Source organism: Natator depressus, chromosome 14, assembly GCF_965152275.1.
Source record: "Natator depressus isolate rNatDep1 chromosome 14, rNatDep2.hap1, whole genome shotgun sequence".
In the NCBI taxonomy this organism is placed as follows: Eukaryota; Metazoa; Chordata; order Testudines; family Cheloniidae; genus Natator; species Natator depressus.
In genome coordinates, this window is record NC_134247.1 from 24,251,821 (window position 1) to 24,272,433 (window position 20,613).

Genomic DNA, 20,613 nt, shown 5'->3' on the forward strand with positions numbered 1-20,613 from the left:
GCCACCCTCTGAGAGCTGAGCCAATCAGAATATGGGAGGGGAGAGGAGGGGAGAGAAGGAAGGTTATAAACAGAGTTAGAAACAGCCCTGTGGACTCAGCAGCTGATCAATGCAACAACTGTTTTGCTGTGAGGTCTGGGTCCCAATCCCTGCACCATTTTGGACAACAGCTACGGATTTCTGTTTCACCAGCAACTGCGGTGACCAGCCACCTGTTAACCCAAGGGCTGGAATGCTGTTAGCTAGGGAGATTTCCAGACTTTGTTTGCCAACAGGTTTCTGAAGGACTAGAACGCTACCATTTCTCAAGCTCTGGAGAGTCCAAGTAACACAGACTACATACTATGACCACTCTATAGAGAAAGAGAAACCATCTCAGAGAGAAGATCGGAAGGGAATGAATTTTGGTATGTGAGCTGAAGTATAGAAAATGTTACATTGAAACCCTGTGTGAATGCTTGTAACAGAAACAGAAGGGGAAAAGTTTGTGTAAGGAACACCGGTGGATTTACTGTCTAATATTTTGGTGTAGAAGCTATTCACAGTGTTCAATACTGTGTACTATTTACAATGTGTTTTCTGTACATTAAATGTTTGCTTGACTGAGAAAGTGTATAGTGCTCTCTCTTTGAAAAGTTGGGCGCTGTTTACCATCCATTTATCTGGATTTGACACACAATAGCCCTGAAATTTAACTCTGTGCAACCCTTTTTGGAAAGCCCTGGAAAGAGAGAACTCAGGACGCAATGCTTTTTGGAAAGCCCTGGAAAGAGAGAACTCAGGCCTATGCTTTGGCAAAGAATGAAGCTGGATGCAGGAAGAAGGGGAATGTAGAGTTTTACAGGATATTGCCTGAGTGTCTTCCCTCTCCCCACACATTACTTTAACATGACATAAAGATCCAAGAACTAAGGAGAAAGACACTCAGATTGTTAATGAGATAATCAGCTGTAGGATTTCAAATGGGGAGGCAATGTGGAGCTCAGAGAGCATAGATGCCCAGATCCATTGTGAGTGCCAAGGGGTTATTCGAATGGCAGTGCATCTAAAATTCTTCCAGCATAATCGTCTCCCTGCCCACTTAGAATTGCTGCTTTAAAGTGTATCGAAGACATGCACAAAGCTAGTTTTCACTTAGTTCTCTTTTGCGAGATGTCAAGAAATGGAAGTAGAGGTCCCAAGTGCACGTTCAGTCCATGAGATGCCCAACCCAAATTCTATACCATAAAGGTTGACTAATTTGAAGTTCAGCCAACCCACTGACTCCCTGGAGGTTTCCCAACCTCACAGGAATTTGCTCCTTTTTGCAAAGGGGTTTCTCTAGCACAGTGGTTCCCAATGGTTGATGGAGACCTTGCTGGTAACAGGGTGCTTGGCTCCTTCTTGCTTCTAGCTGCTACACCTGTGTGTGTATATTGAGTACTTTCCTAATGTTACTTTGCTGTGTAAGCAATTGCTGCAGTAGCCATAGGGGATGTTATGAGATTGTTCACAGGAGGGGAGGTGCTCTCATGACAAACAGGATGGGAAGTGACTGCATGGCTGTGAATGGGAGGGGAAGTATCCACTGGACACCCTCTGTAGTAAAATGTGCTCTATGCTATAAAAAAACATTGAGTGCCCCAGCACATTCCTACATCCAGTCACTTGCCGGCATTACAATGTCAATAGGAGTTTGTATAGCCCCCAGAGAACCTTAATAACATTGGGTCAGTGGTCCCAGTTGAGGACACCTTTCCTAACCAGGAGGCCATCTAGGTATGTGCTTAACTTTGAGCTAATGCTTATATCCCACTGATGTCTTCCTTTCCTAGCAACACAGTATAGGCCAATACTTGGTGAGAATGGAAATCAGTAATCATAGAATCATAGAAGATTAGGGTTGGAAGAGACCTCAGGAGGTCATCTAGTCCAACCACCTGCTCAAAGCAGGACCAACACCAAATAAATCATCCCAGCCAGGGCTTTGTCAAGCCAGGCCTTAAAAACCTCTAAGGATGGAGATTATATCACTTCCCTAGGTAACGCATTCCAGTGCTTCACCACCCTCCTAGTGAAATAGTTTTTCCTAATATCCAGCCTAGACCTCCCCCACTGCAACTTGTGACCATTGCTCCTTGTTCCATCATCTAATCAGGATGGGGAAGAACAGAACAAGATGAGGAGGACATGTAAATGGAGAGTAAGGATAGTAGTGACTTGAGTGTGGTGACTGTACCTTTAAGGTCTGGAATATGCAGTGTATGAGAGCTCAAGAAACTTGCCTACGGCCAGCAGTTTCAGCTGGATTTACCAAACTGAACCCAAGAATGAAGTGAGAGTGGATGGAGTTTTTAAATAAGAGACTTGCTCACTGGGCTACCTCAGTTTATTGTTGCTTGTTTTTCTGTTGTTGTTGTTGTTGTGATCCAGTTAACATCACTACAGTTAATTAAAGGTCTGTTTGGCTTATTGGATTTCCAGAGACCTAAGAGACAGATTTATAGACAAACTGATCTCAAACAAATGTGGTTGGCTGTGAATTTTTGAGTTGAATTTGGGGTCCTCTGAGGTACATCTAGATTCTGTCATTAACTCCCTGCTGGATTTGGTATACAACTCTGGATAGAAGCAGCATTTAAAGCACCTTGCTCTGGGAATGAGCCCTTAGATAGGATAACTTGCTTTGTCCCAATGTTAATCACCTACATTGATTGCAAAGAGGAGTGCTGGCAAGGATGGATCAGTGATCAGTGGATTCAGGGATGTGCACACAGAGGATCGTTTTGCTGTTCTACCAACATGAATGAGTATGGGACTGATGTAAAAGGGAGCTTTGCCAGCCAGTGTTTCCCTGCTTGGTGTTCTGAACAAAATGTGTGAGTCTTGGAGATGTACAATTCCCCCCCAGGAAGGTGGGAGAGAAGGAAGTAATAGAACGGGTTAAGCTGGTTCCTGTAGGTTCCTGAGGGAGCACCTGTCTTGTGGAGGAGAGGCTAGTTCCTCCCAGAGACAGTAATTGTTTTGGTGCAAATGCCTGAGGATAAAATGTGTGGAATTTATGAAAATGAAATAAATACATCAGTAAAGGGACTTTTCTTTGTTGTCTCTAAAACAGATTTTTTTTCTGACTGAAATCTGTGCTGGCCTGTCCGCTTGGCAGTGCAGGATGTTCTTCAGCACTGGCCTGGAAATCATGGCTGTGAGAATGTAAATGTATTTGTGACCAGTCTGCCGATACCATGGGGCAGATCCCCAGCCAGTGATAACATTTCATTATCCCTACATCTGAAACGTAAATTAATTTTAACCATAATGACCAAAATGTTCACACCGGGATGGTAAAGGGTGGTGAAGCACTGGAATGGGTTACTTAGGGAGGCAGTGGAATCTCCTTCCTTTGAGGTTTTTAAGGTCAGGCTTGACAAAGCCCTGGCTGGAATGATTTAGTTGGGGATTGGTCCTGCTTTGAGTAGGGGGTTGGACTAGATGACCTCCTGAGGTCCCTTCCAACCCGGATAGTCTATGATTCTATGGTACAACAACCAGGTAAATGAGGCCTGGCTCATTCTGTCTCTTCCTCTGACTCACCAGAAGATGGCAGCAGAGAGCTTCTTCCCCTATGGAACTTGTGGCCACATGGGGTTCTGACACTGCTCTGGGCTTCTTCCTGTTTACCAACAGATGGGAGCGGTGAGGTGCCTTCCATCTATCCCTCTAGAGCAATGCTACTTAAAGTGGTGGTCCGCGGACCGGTGCTGGTCCGCGAGCCATTGGCTGCCAGTCTGCGTGCACATTGGAAAAAAAAATTGCCGGTCCCCCACATCACATAGCTTGAAAAGCACTGCTGTAGAGCTTCAGACCACAAGACTTACAGATAGATAGATAGATGATGGGGTGTGTATGGGGATAGAAAGGATGATGGGTGTGTGGGGGGATGGATGGATAGATAGATACACGGTAGATGTGGCTATATAAATAGATAAATTAGATTGTGTGTGGGGATAGATGGGTGTGTATGAGGATAGATAGGATGTTGGCTGTGGGCGGGGGATGAGGGGATGGATGGATAGATAGGTGTGTATGTGGATGATAGATATATGGATGGATGATGGGTGTGTATAGCAATGGATAGACAGATAAATAGATGGGTATATATGGGGATGGATGGATGGATGATGGATGTGTACAGGGATGGATGAATGGATGCCGGGTGTGCATGGGGATAGAGAGATGATGGGTGTGTGGGGGGATGGATAGAATGGATGGATGGATCATCATTGGCATATGCACAATGTGCCCAGCCAGTTGGAGAGCCAGTAGCCCTCCATCAAAATAAGTCAGTGGGCACTCAACAATGATATGTAACACAGTCTGACGTTGACTGCAGCTGGATCGTGGGTCATTAGTAAAACCCCATTTAAAGAGACTGGCCACACAGTTGTCATTTCCGGTTCAGAGATGACCACAGGTATCTTGGCAGATCAAAACCTGGTGGATAGATGGTTGGGTCAGTGACTAGAGAGTAATTATCGACTGTGGTCATTGACCACTTGTTGTGCCAAGCAGATTCCACCGCCATGTCCTGTGGTGGCATAAATGACCATAAGGGGCATCCAGAAGACAGGTGAGCTGGTGGTGGTCAAAGAGGTCTGTATGGGAATAGATGAAGGGTGTATATGGGGATTAAAAGTCATGAGCGTGGCCCAAAAGATCCTGAGATTTTTAAAGAAGATGATACTGTGTTTCTGGTCTGTCTTTTGGCTGCTGAACTCCCACCCCAATGTGTGGGTCACCGTTAGAGATGCACTCCCCGACCTGAAAAATTTGCAGATGATACAAAACTACTCAAGATAGTTTTAGCTGCAAGCAGACTGCAAAGAGCTACAAAAGGGTCTCACAAAACTGGGTGCCTGTGCAACGCAATGGCAGATGAAATTCAATGTTGATAAATGCAAAGTAATGCACATTGGGAAACATAATCCCAACTATACATATAAAATGATGGGGTCTAAATTAGCTGTTACTACTCAAGAAAGATCTTGGAGTCATTGTGGATAGTTCTCTGAAAACATCCACTCAATGTGCAGCGGCAGTCAAAAAAGCAAACAGAATGTTGGGAATCATTAAGAAAGGGATAGGTAATAAGACAGAAAATATCGTATTGCCTCTTTATAAATCCATGGTATGCCCACATCTTGAATACTGCGTGCAGATGTGGTCGCCCCATCTCAAAAAAAGATTTACTGGAATAGGAAAAGGTACAGAAAAGGGCAACAAAAATGATTAGGGGTATGGAACGGCTGCCATATGAGGAGAGATTAATAAAATTGGGACTTTTCAGCTTAGAAAAAAGACAACTAAGGGGGGATATGATTGAGGTCTATAAAATCATGACTGGTGTGGAGAAAGTAAATAGGGAAGTGTTATTTTCTCCTTCTCATAACACAAGAACTAGGGGTCACCAAATGAAATTAATTGGCAGCAGGTTTAAAACAAACAAAGGGAAGTATTTCTTCACACAGCACACAGTCAACCTGTGGAACTCTTTGCCAGAGGATGTTGTGAAGTCCTAGACTATAACAGCGTTCAAAAAGAAAGAGATCAATTCATGGAGGAGAGGTCCATCAATGGCTATTAGCTAGGATGGGCAGGGATGGTGTCCCTAGCCAAGGTTTGGGCAAACTACGGCCCGTAGGCCACATAGAATCATAGAATATCAGGGTTGGAAAGGACCTCAGGAGGTCATCTAGTCCAACCCCCTGCTCAAAGCAGGACCAATCCCCAACTAAATCATCCCAGCCAGGGCTTTGTCAAGCCTGACCTTAAAAACGTCAAACGAAGGAGAATACACCACCTCCCTAAGTAACGCATTCCAGTGCTTCACCACCCTCCTAGCGAAAACGTTTTTCCTAATATCCAACCTAAACCTCCCCCACTGCAACTTGAGACCATTACTCCTTTTCTGTCCTCTGCTACCACTGAGAACAGTCTAGATCCATCCTCTTTGGAACCCCTTCAGGTAGTTGAAAGCAGCTATCAAATCCCCCCTCATTCTTCTCTTCTGCAGACTAAACAATACCAGTTCCCTCAGCCTCTCCTCACAAGTCATGAGTTCTAGTCCCCTAGTAATTTTTGTTCCCCTCCACTGGACGCTTTCCAATTTTTCCACATCTTTCCTGTAGTGTGGGGCCCAAAACTGGACACAGTACTCCAGATGAGGCCTCACCAATGTCGAATAGAGGGGAATGATCACGTCCCTCAATCTGCTGACAATGCCCCTACTTATATAGCCCAAAATGCCATTGGCCTTCTTGGCAACAACGGCACACTGTTGACTCATATCCAGCTTCTCGTCCACTGTAACCCTTACGTCCTTTTCTGCAGAACTGCTGCCTAGCCATTCGGTCCCTAGTCTGTAGCAGTGCATGGGATTCGTCCGTCCTAAGTGCAGGATTCTGCACTTGTCCTTGTTGAACCTCATCAGATTTCTTTTGGCCCAATCCTCTAATTTGTGTAGGTCCCTCTGTATCCTATCCCAACCCTCCAGCGTATCTACCTCTCCTCCCAGTTTAGTGTCATCTGCAAACTTGCTGAGGGTGCAATCCACACCATCCTCCAGATCATTAATGAAGATTTTGAACAAAACCCGCCCCAGGACAGATCCTTGGGGCATTCCGCTTGATACCAGCTGCCAACTAGACATGGAGCAATTAATCACTACCCGTTGAGCCCGACGATCTAGCCAGCTTTCTATCCACCTTATAGTCCGTTCATCCAGCCCATACTTCTTCAACATGCTGGCAAGAACACTGTGGGAGACCATATCAAAAGCTTTGCTAAAGTCAGGGAATAACATGTCCACTGCTTTCCTCTCATCCACAGAGCCAGTTATCTCGTCATAGAAGGCAATTAGATTAGTCAGGCATGACTTGCCCTTGGTGTATCCATGCTGACTGTTCCTGATCACTTCTCTCTCCTCTAAGTGTTTCAGAATTGATTCCTTGAGGAACTGCTCCATGATTTTTCCAGGCACTGAGGTGAGGCTGACTGGCCTGTAGTTCCCCGGATCCTCCTCCTTCCCTTTTTTAAAGATGGGCACTACGTTAGCCGTTTTCCAGTCGTCCGGGACCTCCCCCGATTGCCATGAGTTTTCAAAGATAATGGCCAATGGCTCTGCAATCACATCCGCCAACTCCTTTAGCACTCTCGGATGCAGTGCATCCGGCCCCATGGACTTGTGCTCGTCCAGATTTTCTAAATAGTCCCAAACCACTTCTTTCTCCACAGTGTGCTGGTCACCTCCTCCCCATGCTGTGCTGCCCAGTGCAGTAGTCTGGGAGCTGACCTTGGAAGACAGAGGCAAAAAAAGCATTGAGTACATTAGCTTTTTCCACATCCTCTGTCACTAGGTTGCCTCCCTCATTTAGTAAGGGGCCCACACTTTCATTGACTTTCTTCTTGTTGCTAACATACCTGAAGAAACCCTTCTTGTTATTCTTAACATCTCTTGCTAGCTGCAACTCCAAGTGTGATTTGGCTTTCCTGATTTCACTCCTGCATGCCTGAGCAATATTTTTATACTTCTCCCTGGTCATTTGTCCAGTCTTCCACTTCTTATAAGCTTCTTTTTTGTGTTTAAGATCCGCAAGGATTTCACTGTTAAGCCAAGCTGGTCGCCTGCCATATTTACTATTCTTTCTACACATCGGGATAGTTTGTTCCTGTAACCTCAATAAGGATTCTTTAAAATACAGCCAGCTCTCCTGGACTCCTTTCCCCTTCATGTTGTTCTCCCAGGGGATCCTGCCCATCAGTTCCCTGAGAGAGTCAAAGTTTGCTTTTCTGAAGTCCAGGGTCCATATTCTACTGCTCTCCTTTCTTCCTTGTGTCAGGATCCTGAACTCGACCATCTCATGGTCACTGCCTCCCAGGTTCCCATCCACTTTTGCTTTCCTTATTAATTCTTCCCAGTTTGTGAGCAGCAGGTCAAGAAGAGCTCTGCCCCTAGTTGGTTCCTCCAGCACTTGCACCAGGAAATTGTCCCCTACACTTTCCAAAAACTTCTTCGATTGTCTGTGCACTACTGTATTGCTCTCCCAGTAGATATCCGGGTGATTGAAGCCCACCAGCTGATTTAATCCGGCCCTTGAGCTCCTGCTGGGGAGTGGGATCTGGGGCTTGCCCCGCTCCCATGTTCCAGCCGGGGAGTGGGGTTGGGGGCCACTCTGCACGTGCATGCCGCGGCTCCCAGTAGCAGCGGCATGTCCCCACTCCAGCTCCTATGTTTAGGGGCAGCCAGGGGACTCCGCACGCTGCCCCATCTGCAGGTGCCACCCCCGTAGCTCCCATTGGCCGGGAACTGCAGCCAATGGGAGTTGCAGGGGCAGTGGCTGCGGACAGGGCAGTGCACAGATCTGGCTGGCCGCACCTCCACATAGGAGCCGGAGTGGGGACATGCCGGTGCTTCTGGGAGCTGCTTGAGGTAAGTGCTGCCTAGGGCCTGCACTCCTTACCCCCTCACATGCCCCAACCCTCACCCCAGCTCTGATCCCCCTCCCGCCTTCCAAACCCCTCAGTCCCAGCCCAGAGCACCCTGCTGCACCCCAAAGCCCTCATCCCTAGCCCCAGCCCATGGCCCTCACCCCCCTCTCCCTGAACACCAATCCCCTGTCCCAGCCCAGAGCCCTCACCCGCACCCTGAACTCCTCATTTCTGGCCCCACCCCAGAGCCTGCACCTCAGCCAGAGCCCTCATACCCCCACCCCCATGCCCCTGCCCCAGCCCTGATCCCCCTCCTGCCCTCTGAACACCTCAGTCCCAGCCTGGAACACCCTCCTACGCCCCAAATCCCTTATCCCCAGCCCCACCCCAGAGCCCACACGTCCAGCCAGAGCCCTTCTCCCCACACACACCCCAACCCCCTGTTCCAGCCTGGAGCTCCCTCCCACACCCTGAACTCCTCCTTTCTGGCCCCACCCCAGAGCCCGCACCCCCAGCCAGAGCCCTCACCCCCTCCTACACCCCAACCCCAATTTCTTGAGCATTCATGGCCCACCATACAATTTCCATACCCAGATGTGGCCCTCAGGCCAAAAAGTTTGCCCACTCTTGCCCTAGCCTCTGTTTACCAGAAGCTGGGAATAGGCAACAGGGGCTAGATCACTTAATGATTACCTGTTCTGTTCATTCCCTCTGGGGCACCTGGCATTGGCCACTGTCAGAACACAGGATACTGGGCTAGATGACCTTTGGTCTGCCCAGTATGGCCATTCTTATGTTCTTATGATGGCTGTGTATGGTTATGGATGGACAGATAGATGATGATGGGTGTGTATAAGGATGAATGGATAGATACTTATCTCACGTAAAAGTTTCTTTCATTGTAAGAGATATTAATGATTCCAAAAGTATTTCCCATTTGGAGTATGGGGAAGCTCTCTTGCACCAGTAGCATTTTTCAAAAAGGGAAGATGGCTAGATAAGCCACTTACGCAACTGTTGTTTTCCACTTTTAGCAGCTTACCATTCGTACATAACATAGACAGTGTTTAACTGATATCTTTTGTTTATCACAAGAGATAACCCTTCGTTAAGCCAGAGTTTAAGAAAGTCCAACCTTCCTTTGCAGGTACACACTGCAGCCACAACATTTGTGGTCACATTTTCCATGAGGAATTCAATTACATGTGCATTTGACATGTGCAGTTCAGCTGCAGGCACACATCAGACTCTTTTTGCATAACTACTCAGATTTGTTCCTGTAATTCATGTCTGCAGAACAGGAGTTGGACCTTAAGAAAAATCATAGCTCTAGAAAATCTAGCCAGATCTGAGTAAAGAACAGGACTCGTTTTGATCACATTTGAATATAACACAGTGTTCCTAGATGTTTAGTCAGTTTTACATAAGTGATGGAAGAATTGTTTTCCCTGCGGTGGTATTTCGCTTGAAGTTATTAAAAGCTAAGAACAGCTGTTTTTGACCTAGAAAACTTTTTAGTGGGACAAACAATCATGGGTGAAGCAACGCATGACAAATTGAGGTGAGCAGCTTGGGCAGTTGCACTGATTTGGATTTTACCTTCCAGCCTCTTCTTGGTGGCATAATTGATTAGCGTTTTTACCACAGCAGCCCTCTAAGTACAAATTGCATTCTATATAGAATTTCAGTAGGAGTTAGCCATCTTATTCCGTTAGGCACCTTTGAAAATCCTAGCCTAGAAAATCTGATAGAACGTGACGTGGATGATACCAATTGGGTGCTAGAGGAAATAAACAGGGGTCTGTAGACATTACTGTAAAACCTCTAGAATGGAATTGTGAATGAGATGCTTGCTATAGAACTTGTAAACCAATCTGTGGATACTTCTATCCCAGATTTCCTGGACTGGTATAAAACTGTTCTCAATCTCTGTTAAATGTCCACAAGGGGATATTGTGCAGTAAATGTGGAGGTGAGAGTATTACAAGACCTAGACAGAGCATTAGTGGTTCAGAAGTCTCACCTGCCGCATTGGAGGCTTGGGTTCAGTTTCAGGCCAATTCAGAGAGAGAGAGACTTGAGTTGGGTTATGCCAAATAAGGACATGAACTTTTACTCAAACATCTGGGGTTCTCTGATCAAGTCTGATGGGGAGGAATATGCAGATACATATAGTAATTGTACAAATAAACCAGGCAATGCTTGAAGTACAAACTGTAACCGTACAGTCTGAGCCGCCTCCATGTTACTTATTTGGAATTTGATGCACTGAGGGTTGCATAAGAATGATTAGGGATTAATGCATCGTTAGTGTTTGTACAACTTAGTGTTGTAGGATTGGTCTTGACACATGACCTCCCTAGGCTGCTGCTTGGCAAGTTGTGCATGCTCTATAATCCAATACTACACTTCAGCAGGGAAAGGGCCATAGTGCTACACTTGAAATTGGCAAAGGCACTCAAGCCAGACTGCCCTTGAATTAAGAGGGAATCATTGAGTTTCAGGCCAACTCAGGCTCCTAAGTCACACAGGCACCTTTGAATATTTTACCCCAAGTCTATTGACCTTCAGAGTGAATGACTTTCTCATGAATCTGGCAATATTTGGCTTTTTTCGTAATGCCCAGATGATGTGAATACCCCAGCTTTCAGTAAAAGCAAGCAGCTGGCTATAGAGAAATGCTAGCATGCTCTCTAAATGTTCAGAAACCAGCAGAGAAATACCTCCCTCATCCCCCCCCAAAAAAGGCATTATCAAAACCAACAGCTCTCCTGATTTCCAGGTCAGTCTCATGATTGTGGGGACCTGACTCAAACTTTTGACTGTGGCTAGCAGTGCTGGAGAGCTCGCTGCCTTCAGGCTCTGTGCTGAGCCCAAAGCTAAGCTCAGGCTAGGGAGTTTGTGGTGAGCCTGTGCTGCGTTTGTGCCAAGTTACAGGCCTGATTTTCAGAGGCGCTAAGCACCTACAACTCCAGGTTAAGTCAGCGCTAGATACAGGTGCTCAGCACCTCTGAAAATTGGGCCCTCAGGTCACTGCTTCTTTTGAGCCCCGCACCCCCACTCCAGCCAGGCCAGGCCCCTGGGCACAGTCCCTGTTGGCAGTCCATGGGAGAGCCAGCCTGGCAGGGCTGCTCTGTCTCTCTAGCTCAAACCCCAGAGTCTGTCTTCTGTTTCAGGAGAATCACAAAGGCCTTGAACCATTGGGATCTGTGCCTAGAGGACAGCCCCCGACATACCCATGGCTGGAAAGCTAGGACTAGAGCACAGGGTAGGGGGTGCTGTGCAAGTGGCTGCCCAAGCCCCATCTCTATGGCCACAGGTGGGCTGAAGTTAGAGTCAGTGCTCTGGCAGGGTCTTTATGGTCAGGGAACACATGAGGGGAGAACTCTGGGGTGTGGTGGGGTGGAGGGTAGATGGAAGGTGGGGACTTGAGGGAGGAAAGGGGATGCAGAGGGGGTGGGGAGAAACTCAAGGTTCAAGGGAGGATGCAGCCAGCTGGAGGCAGGATAGGGAAGCTCAAGGGGGAGGCAAAGATGGAAGAAATCTTTGAGAGATGGTGTGAATTTATGCAGATGTGGTCATTCATATTCACAGCGTATGTGAATTAGGGCAGACACTCAGTATTCCTGAAGCTGCCTTGCAGCCTTACTAGTGTAATTTAGATTAGGGAACAATTCCAGCACCTCCAGCTCTGTGCACTGGGAAATGAGTGTTGACAAGAGCATCCCCAGGATCAAGGGCAGGGATATGAAGTGTTGCCAAACTGCTCTCTCCCTAGCCTACCCTGAGTTCTTCCTGGTTCTTTGTTGCTGCATTTTCACGCATGGGATCCACACAGCAATCTTGGAACAAATGCCATTAAACCTGGAGAAATATCCTAATCGTGCCTTTCTGATAGAAGATTTTAGAAACGCACAGCTGCCTTGTGTGTGATCCCTCTGGGGCACCTTGTTATCATTGCAATCTCTGGTAATCTACCCTCCCATGCTGTGGTAAAATAGCAAGATGTCTGACCTGACTGTAAACAAGTCCCTGTGGGAGGGTAGCCTTCAGCCAGGAGCCCAGTCTAATGCTGGCCAATTACTGCAGCTACTTTCCACAAACAGGGGTGATTCTTGGTGGTCAGCTGCAATAACTGTTTTGCCTGGGTGCTCCATGCTCTTCAGCAACTCTGCACTAGCCCAGAGAATTATTTTCTTTTGCTCTGAGTTGCATCTCTTCTTACCTTCAGAGATCACTACATTGGATTGACAAGATAAATAGATGTCATTTCTCAGTTCCAAGGGAATGCATAGCATTTTTCTGTGCATCTAACACACACTTTAGAATTGTTTGTGCCGTTGACATACTTTGTCTCCAGTCCCTGAAATGTTTAAAATTGCCCAGTGAGAAGACTCCTGCAGAACTGAGATGCACCACGGATGGGCTGCATCTTTTATTCCCTAAAACCCCCCATAACATTTTGCTCTTCTAAGATGTATGTGAGCATGATGTTTTCATTAAGCAATTTGGAGCTTGACCTCTCATTCCTAGTTTTATAATATTTTTTAGGGAATCCTTTAAACAGTGGCATGTAATTCCAACATGTATCACCCAAATGCCTCTCTTCTATACGTGAAAGCCCTTATATCCCTCTCCTGAGTAATGTAATCCTTATTTAGTAATAACATTTCTGAAAGGTAGATAACAGCATTTTAGTTCAGCTCTAATAATTCTGTTGTCCTAGAGCTGGAGTTGTAATTGCTATTCATAACCAAGTTCATTCCATATGCAATTTACTTAGGATGCAGTTGCAAAGAAATGTTCTGCATGCCCTAAAGAGTCTGCCTTTGTTGTCTGGTGAGCAAAACCACTCATCCACTCTGCATTTCCTGGGTCCTGCATCTTCTGGGAGGGGAGTCATTCTCCTCTGTGCTTGAACTCCATCTGTTGAAGATTGCAGTAACATAAGGGTTAATCCCCCTATCTCTCTCCAGTGCCACACACTGGCCTTCCCAAGCTTGTGTGTGTGTGTGTGTGTGTGTGTGATGGAGAGAGAGTATTTGATGGAGAGTCAAACATGGTAATCAAAAGCAGCATTGTTAGATTTTACATGGAATGAAAGAACTAGACCTTAAAGACTCAGCCTGGCTAGAGGAGTACTGTGTAACAAAGTACTGTAGTCCCTGTAAGGAGATCAAGATATGTGGGTGACTGCTTTGAGGTGGAAGAAAAATGTGCTGTCTGATTTAATAATAATAAAACCTAGCTCTTCTTCAGCACAGACCCCAGAGTGCTTCACAAGTGAGGTAACCCATTTTTAAGATGGGGAGACTGAGGCACAGTGAGGCGAGGTGACTTGCCCCAGGTCACCCAGCTGCAGAGTCAGGAATAGAACCTGTGTCTTCATGAGTCCTACTGAACTACCCTGTCCACTGGAATGCACCGCCCACTGCTTGGGGACAGGGGGGACAACAAAGGAGGTGGCTTTCTGTGTGGACACTTGCTGGAGGATACAATGGTTTAAATTAATTGATTTTCTTGGGGTGGAGATGAAAAGGGAAAATGTCCTGTGAGCAGCGCAAGGAACCCCAGACTGGAGGAACCCTACACAGTACCTGGCAAACAAGGCACCCAAAAACTTCAGTGAAGATTAGAAGTCTTTTTCAAAGAGATGCTCTAGTAGTGACTGAGCTTGATGCAGGAGTCCCTGGTTAAGTCCCTGGCCGGTGTTACGCAGGAGGTCAGAATGGCCGATCACAATGGTCATTTATGGCCTAGCGCTGGATTTGGTTCAACTCAAACCAAATATGTTTCCCATTTCTTTTGGAAATGCCAGTGAGCTGAACAACCAGTTATTGCCCAGCTCTAGTGCTCAGCTTACCTGCGAAGCTGTGATTTTGTTAAAAGAATGTCCCCAGCCAACCAAAGAAAGACAGACAGACAACAGAGAGAGGACAGACCAAGGTAAAGGGACAGGCTCACTCTACTCTGGTCAGAGGGGATGGGGGCGGGGTAGTTGTGTCAGGCCTATGCTCTGCCCTCTTTTGGGCGGGTCAGATGCCCACACGTGGGCAGGCTGATGAGTGGGGAGCTGGAGGGGAGGGCAGTTTGACAAGCAAAGATTCACTCCTTCCCAGCAGCGGGAACAGGAAATGACCACACCCAGGACAGCTGGGATATGAACCCAGGAGACACCATGGCTCAAGGCTCAAAAACCTAAGAGCTCCTTAGACCAGGGATTCTCACAACCAATTTTTTGGTGGCCACAGTGTATGGCCAGCAACTCTTGCTGGTGGCTGCTCTGACAAATTTTCCTAAAATACTTAATTAATTTAAGGAAAAACAAACAAATGCGCACATAGAGATGTCCAAATCATTGTAATTTATTTATGTAAGACTCAATTATAAAAATAATGTACAGTTGTAATTGGGGCCCCTGGCCCCCGCTGCCTCCCCCCATCCCCGGGACCCCCACACACACCACTGGGCTCCCCAGCCCCACCCAGGCCCTGCTAATCCCTGCCAGTGCCCCAGGCAGCCTCACACCCCAGGCTCATCCCGCTCCTTGCCTCTTGATCACAGCATCTGGAAAGATCAGCCCTCCTGAAGCCCACCCCCAGAGTCCCGTGGCTGAAAAAGGGAGGGATGGAGGATCTGAAGCCTGATCCCAGAGTCCTGTGGTTGAAGACATGTGGGGGATGCTGAGGTCTGCCCCTGGAGCTCCTGGGCACTGCAGAAAAATCCCCTGGTCGCCGCATTTGAGAAAGGCTGCCTTAGACCTACAGCTTATAGCAGAATATATGAAAAGTGAAAGAAAAGGGACAGACACCAACAGTAGGCAGGGATAGGGTGACCAGATGTCCTGATGTTATAGGGACAGTCCTGATTTTGGGGGCTTTTTCTTATATAGGCACCTATTACCCCCCCCCCCGTCCCAATTTTTTACACTTGCTATCTGATCACCGTAGGCAGGGAGGGCAGGCTGTCTAGTTGTTAAAGCCAAAGATGAGGAACGTCTTGGCTTTGACAGGGGAGAAATTGCAGAAATCATAAAATTTACAGAGAAAAGGGCAAGAAGTCCCAGGGTCAGCCTGTGCTGAAAAAAAACAGACCTCTTTATTTTCCAATCAAGATTCCTTAACACAATTTAAAAACCCACCTTACTCTGTTACTCCAGACCACTGGAGCTGTGCAGACAGACACGTCGCAAACATTCCTGGAGGAGTCTTACCCAGTAATTGCCTGTTCATGGCGGCAAAACCATAGGAGAATCTCGGAATTGCATTTTGGTTTGAGAATATCATGGCTCTGACAAAGATGAAGTCTTAATCCTGGGGGTGATGATTCCAGGCAGTGCTTCTCCATATTTCCAACCCCTTCTGATGCCAGCTGATGAGAGTGGTACCACACACTATGAAACCTGCTGGGTGACCAGGAGAGCTGGGAAAAATCCAGCATCTTCTTGTGGTATTTGGCACGAACATTTCTGCCCTCTTGCTGTGCCTAGCACATCAATGGAATGGCTACTTTTGTATTTCCAGTCATTGGATAATTCCTGCAATGGTGAGACACAAAATCGTGTTTTGTTCAAAACTGGTCCCTTTGCATTTGGAAAAATACATGTCTGTAAACAACATTTTTTTTTTCAGAAAAGAAGCTATTTGTGAGTAGGTCACGAAATGTGAAATAAGCCAGGATTTTGCCTGGTTTTTCATTTCCCTGAGTATTTCACATACCTCTGCTTTCTCTACACGCCACATCTGTACTTCCTCGAGCTCTCGGGCCTGCAGAGAAGGGATGGAGTGGGAATGGCATTCAGTTTCAGTGTGAACCATTCCAATCAAGTGGTGATTATAAAAATGTCTGTGTGAATAATAGCTGCTATGATTGTCCCGCTAGCTCTCCTCTAGGCACTTTTGAAAGTGAGAGCTCATATATCAGTAATTTTACATTGGGAGGCCATGAGAAATGACAAGAAGTGAGTAGGAATAAAGGAATACATAAAATAGACACATCATCCCGTAATGTATCTGTAAAAAGAAATAACTACTGGCATTTGAACTGTCCTGAGACAGGCTGCTCTTGAGGAAACATGATTTCTGTTCAAATGATGTTGTTTTGTTATCATGGGAAACTCTCAGTTTAACTCGTATGTTGCACCAAAGACGGGGTGGCAAGGGTTAGAGAACAAACTAGCAAACAATCTTTTAATCTTCCAGTCAGTCTGTACTATTTCATACTCTTTCACTGCCTGATCTCTGACTCAAGCAGTTGCTCAGAGGCGATGTATAAATCACAGCCATCAGTTAGATGTAATAGCCTATGTGCATATTTCTTTTTTATCCCTATTTACATGAAAAAAATATCTGCCTGTCTTAGGCACTGATAGAGTGTCAGTCATTGTTGTAGCTAGACTCCAAGGCATCACGAAAATGCAGACAAAAAAGAAAACTGCTGCGCCCTGCTGAACCGCGCCTCCCTCCCCTCCCACTGGCTCCAGTCTCATTTGCGACTCTGTTCAAGAAGAGGAACTGAAGAATTAAAAACATGGAAAAGGGAGGCGTTCACAAGCAGCTGATTTTGCTCTTGTGTCAGAGCGACACATAGTCTCGGGGAGGCACAGGCAGAATCTCTGGGTATTAAAGAGGCAGCGAATGTCAGGGGTGTGCTTTTTCCTGTGTGTTAACTGTCACAACCGGGTGGCAGCACCAAGGAAGTGCTTTTCAGCCAGCAAAAGCAGTAAGAAGGAGTCTGGGGACCCCCGCCTCCAATGGATGTATCATTGTCTCAGCTAGAACAAGTCAAAGCTAAGAAGCAGGTTCTCCAGCCACATCTCTAATAGGGACAGGGAAACCCATTTGGATAGCGTAGGGAGACACCTACACTTTCCTCATGAACTCTAACTAAACTCGGAGTAATTCTGAGGCTATGTCTACTCTTAAAACACTACAACGGCACAGCTGCAGCTGCTTTAGCACTTCAGTGCAGATACTTACTGCAGTGTCGGGAGGGATTCCCCCATCACTGTAGATAAGCCACCTCCCTGAAAGGCAGTAGCTAGGTTGGTGGAAGAATTTTACCATTGACCTAACACTGTCTACACCAGGGGTTAGGTCAGGCTGGATATTTCACATCCTGGAGAGACATAGCTATACCAATGTCACTTTTCAGTGAGACAAGCCTGGAAGCTCAAAATATTTGAGACCAGAAGCAGAAGCACTGATACACATCAGGAATGGTGTATTTAGGGTTCCCCCAGCTTAGATGGCATCGGGAAGAATCAGAGCTGTTTCTCACAAGATTTCCAGCCCAGTTTCTCAGTCTCAAAGGTCTGGATAGTTCTGATCACTTTGGGATACTCGTCCCAATGCTGCTGAATCTTTCATCTAAAGATGGGCCTAATTCCTAAAGTGTGGGGTGTTTGAGTCCATGGTTTTGGTTTTTGAACCTCTTTTGGTATCAGTTAAGTGTTTGTAACCCCTGGCAGCTCCTCTGCAATTCACACTCTATTTGTGTTGTGTTTAGATATTCCTGCTCTCTGAACTCTCTATGCCTCTCACGTCCTCGCTTGCTTTTTATTGTCTCACTATTTGAGGGGGCTTTGGCTCTCATTGACTTGGGGCTAATGTGGACGCATAGTGTAATGGATATGTTGAGTAATGCCTTGCTTGTTGTCATTTGCCTTGGCAGGTCACTATGGGAAGGATATTTATCGAAGTGGAGGGCCAGATCTCCATAATTTCATCTCCTCCGGGTTTGTCACGTTAGGAAGAGGACACGTGAAGGGTACAGTGGAAACAATTTTTTGCTAAATAAAAAGATTGTTTTAAATAAAAAGCTATAATTCAGAAGCTGGGTTCTAAGTGATAGGAGACAACAGTTCTGGACTGCAGTCAGTAGATTTATTCTAGTACATCTTGTTGCAGATTAAATATTGTGCCGCTGGCAGAGTCTCTTACACCATAGTGAGGGAGAGAGGGAGAGTGCAGAACTAGGGAATACAGACACCACTCTGAGTTTGCAATCTGACAACTTGTATTGCTTTGTGTTTTCTGGGAGCATAGATGCAAACTGACCCTCTTGCTGCTGCTTTTATCTTGGGAACAGAAAGGTCTGTAATGCCACCCAAGGGGGTAGGTGGCCCCATTTCAAGAGTGGGGATTTTTGTTTATTCAGCTGATTTCCAGGTTTTGGGATTTGTTTTTGTTGTTGTTGGTTTTTTTGGTTTGGTATTACAAATATTTTATAAAATGATTTCTTACAGGTCCACGTACATATATTCTGTGTTCACATAATCTGTGATATACTGTACAAACATGAAAACACCTAAATATACATATTGTGTGTTGTGTATGTTCTGTGTATATGTACTGTACATACAATCTATGTTGAAAGATAGCTGTAGCTATATTAGATAAGCAAACATATAATCCTGTTTAGGAGTTATGGTGATAACAAATCTGCAGGAGCTGGTGTTGAGTAACTTGTCACCAGAACCCCTAGATGACTTTTCCTTTTATAACATTGTTGCATATGTGGGGGGTTTCTATAGTAGATGGTGCAAATGTCTGTTTGAACCAGTTTTGTGTTTACATTCCATATTCTAGCAAAGTCACATTAGTACGTGGACAGTGGATCATATAGCTGGGAGAGCAAGGGTGTGCCACGTCCATACTAATTTGATTTTGTTCCTTGCTGTCTTATGAGACTGTTGTACATTTATATAGACACAATGTATGTGGAGATGCTTATACAGAGCCAATGTACTATGTGTGGAGCCGTGTCCATGTGCCCGCCTGGTTGAACATGCATCCATTGTTGTTTCTGTGGATGACCACCATTAAAAGAGTTTTATTTTTCATACATTTGCTGCACTTTTTAAAATTCTCCATGAGTGTCATCCAAAGCGGTGTCAGTCCTGTAGAACTTTCAGAGAAGAAACAAATATCTGTATATTGTCTGTGTATGTCTGTGTGTATTTAAATAAAGTTTATTGAGGCTGAGGCAGCACCCATGGGATGTGTAATGCACTTCCATTCTGGGTAGAGCACTGGCCAGGAGGAAGCAGAGGGACACACCACTAACCTTCCAGGGGGCAGGGGGCTAAAAAGGGGCAAGGAAGGACATGTGGATGGTGGGACACATGAGGCCTCCCTCAGGAATGGGGGTTTATTGTTATTTCATATCCAGCAGGGCCTGAGCTCACACTGAGCATGATGGGATACGTGTTTAAGCTGAGATGATGAGAATGGGGAGTGTACCCAGGCTGGGGTGCAGAGCACGGAGTGGTGTGTCCAGAGCACATGGGACTAACTGCTGGAATCCCCTGGGCAGGGCCTGGCAACATGCTCCTCCCTCTCAGATATTTTAGTTGATCTTTAATCAATTTACTGTACAATATTGTTCAGTTACTTCTATGTGTAAAATAAAATCTACCTTCCTTCCTTAACTGAAGAGGCTCAGGGGGGTCTATTCTTCCTTAGATGTGCAGATAGATGATTTATACACATCTGCTGTTGGCTTTCCTGGGAGTTCCACACAATACTTTCCCCATCAATAAGAAGATGGGAGAATAGATAATCTATATGTAAACTATAACTGATAGTCGTGAAGATAGAAACATACTTTTCAAAGTGGACAAGTGACTTTTGTTGCTTGAAGAAAATTGCCTGCCTTAGTTGTGTATGAAGTCAATCATTTCAGTGTTCTCTATCGGTTTGCCTCGGCCTGTGGGATTCATTTTAAACTGTCTACAGGTTTATATCACATTTAAATGGTATTTCAGTATGGTTAACTTTTAAGGGCAAATTTTTAAGTTTACACAACACTGATGTGTCTGAAAAGTGAATGCACTGATTGCACATGCAAACTGCCATATTTGCTTGTATAAATCAATAAGTGGGCACATAAGTGTCTCTGTGTGACATTATCTATTTGCAGCCGTAACTGTCTGTGCTCTGAATACAGGATTTTTTGGATGCAACAGGTAGGTGTGACTTAGGAGCATTTTCAGTGGTACTTGTGCTCAAGTCACTTAGGAGCTTTTGAAAATCCTTCCCGGCATATCTATTGCACTCTTGTTTGAAAATTTCCTGTTGGCTCTAATTGTCAGAATAATTGTACTTGTAGGCAAAAGAGACTATGTCCCAGCAAGCATAGTGTAGCTTT

At 45.8% G+C, this 20,613-nt stretch overlaps 1 protein-coding gene across 1 annotated transcript in view; it reads left to right on the top strand.

Annotated features, from left to right (window-relative positions):
* SHISA6 (shisa family member 6) overlaps positions 1-20,613 on the top strand; it is a 376,791-nt gene that overhangs the window by 56,774 nt on the left and 299,404 nt on the right. Inside the window, exon 3 of the mRNA XM_074971799.1 lies at positions 18,136-18,231. Within this exon, the coding sequence (XP_074827900.1) occupies positions 18,136-18,231 (96 nt within the window). The remainder of the gene's footprint in view (positions 1-18,135; positions 18,232-20,613) is intronic.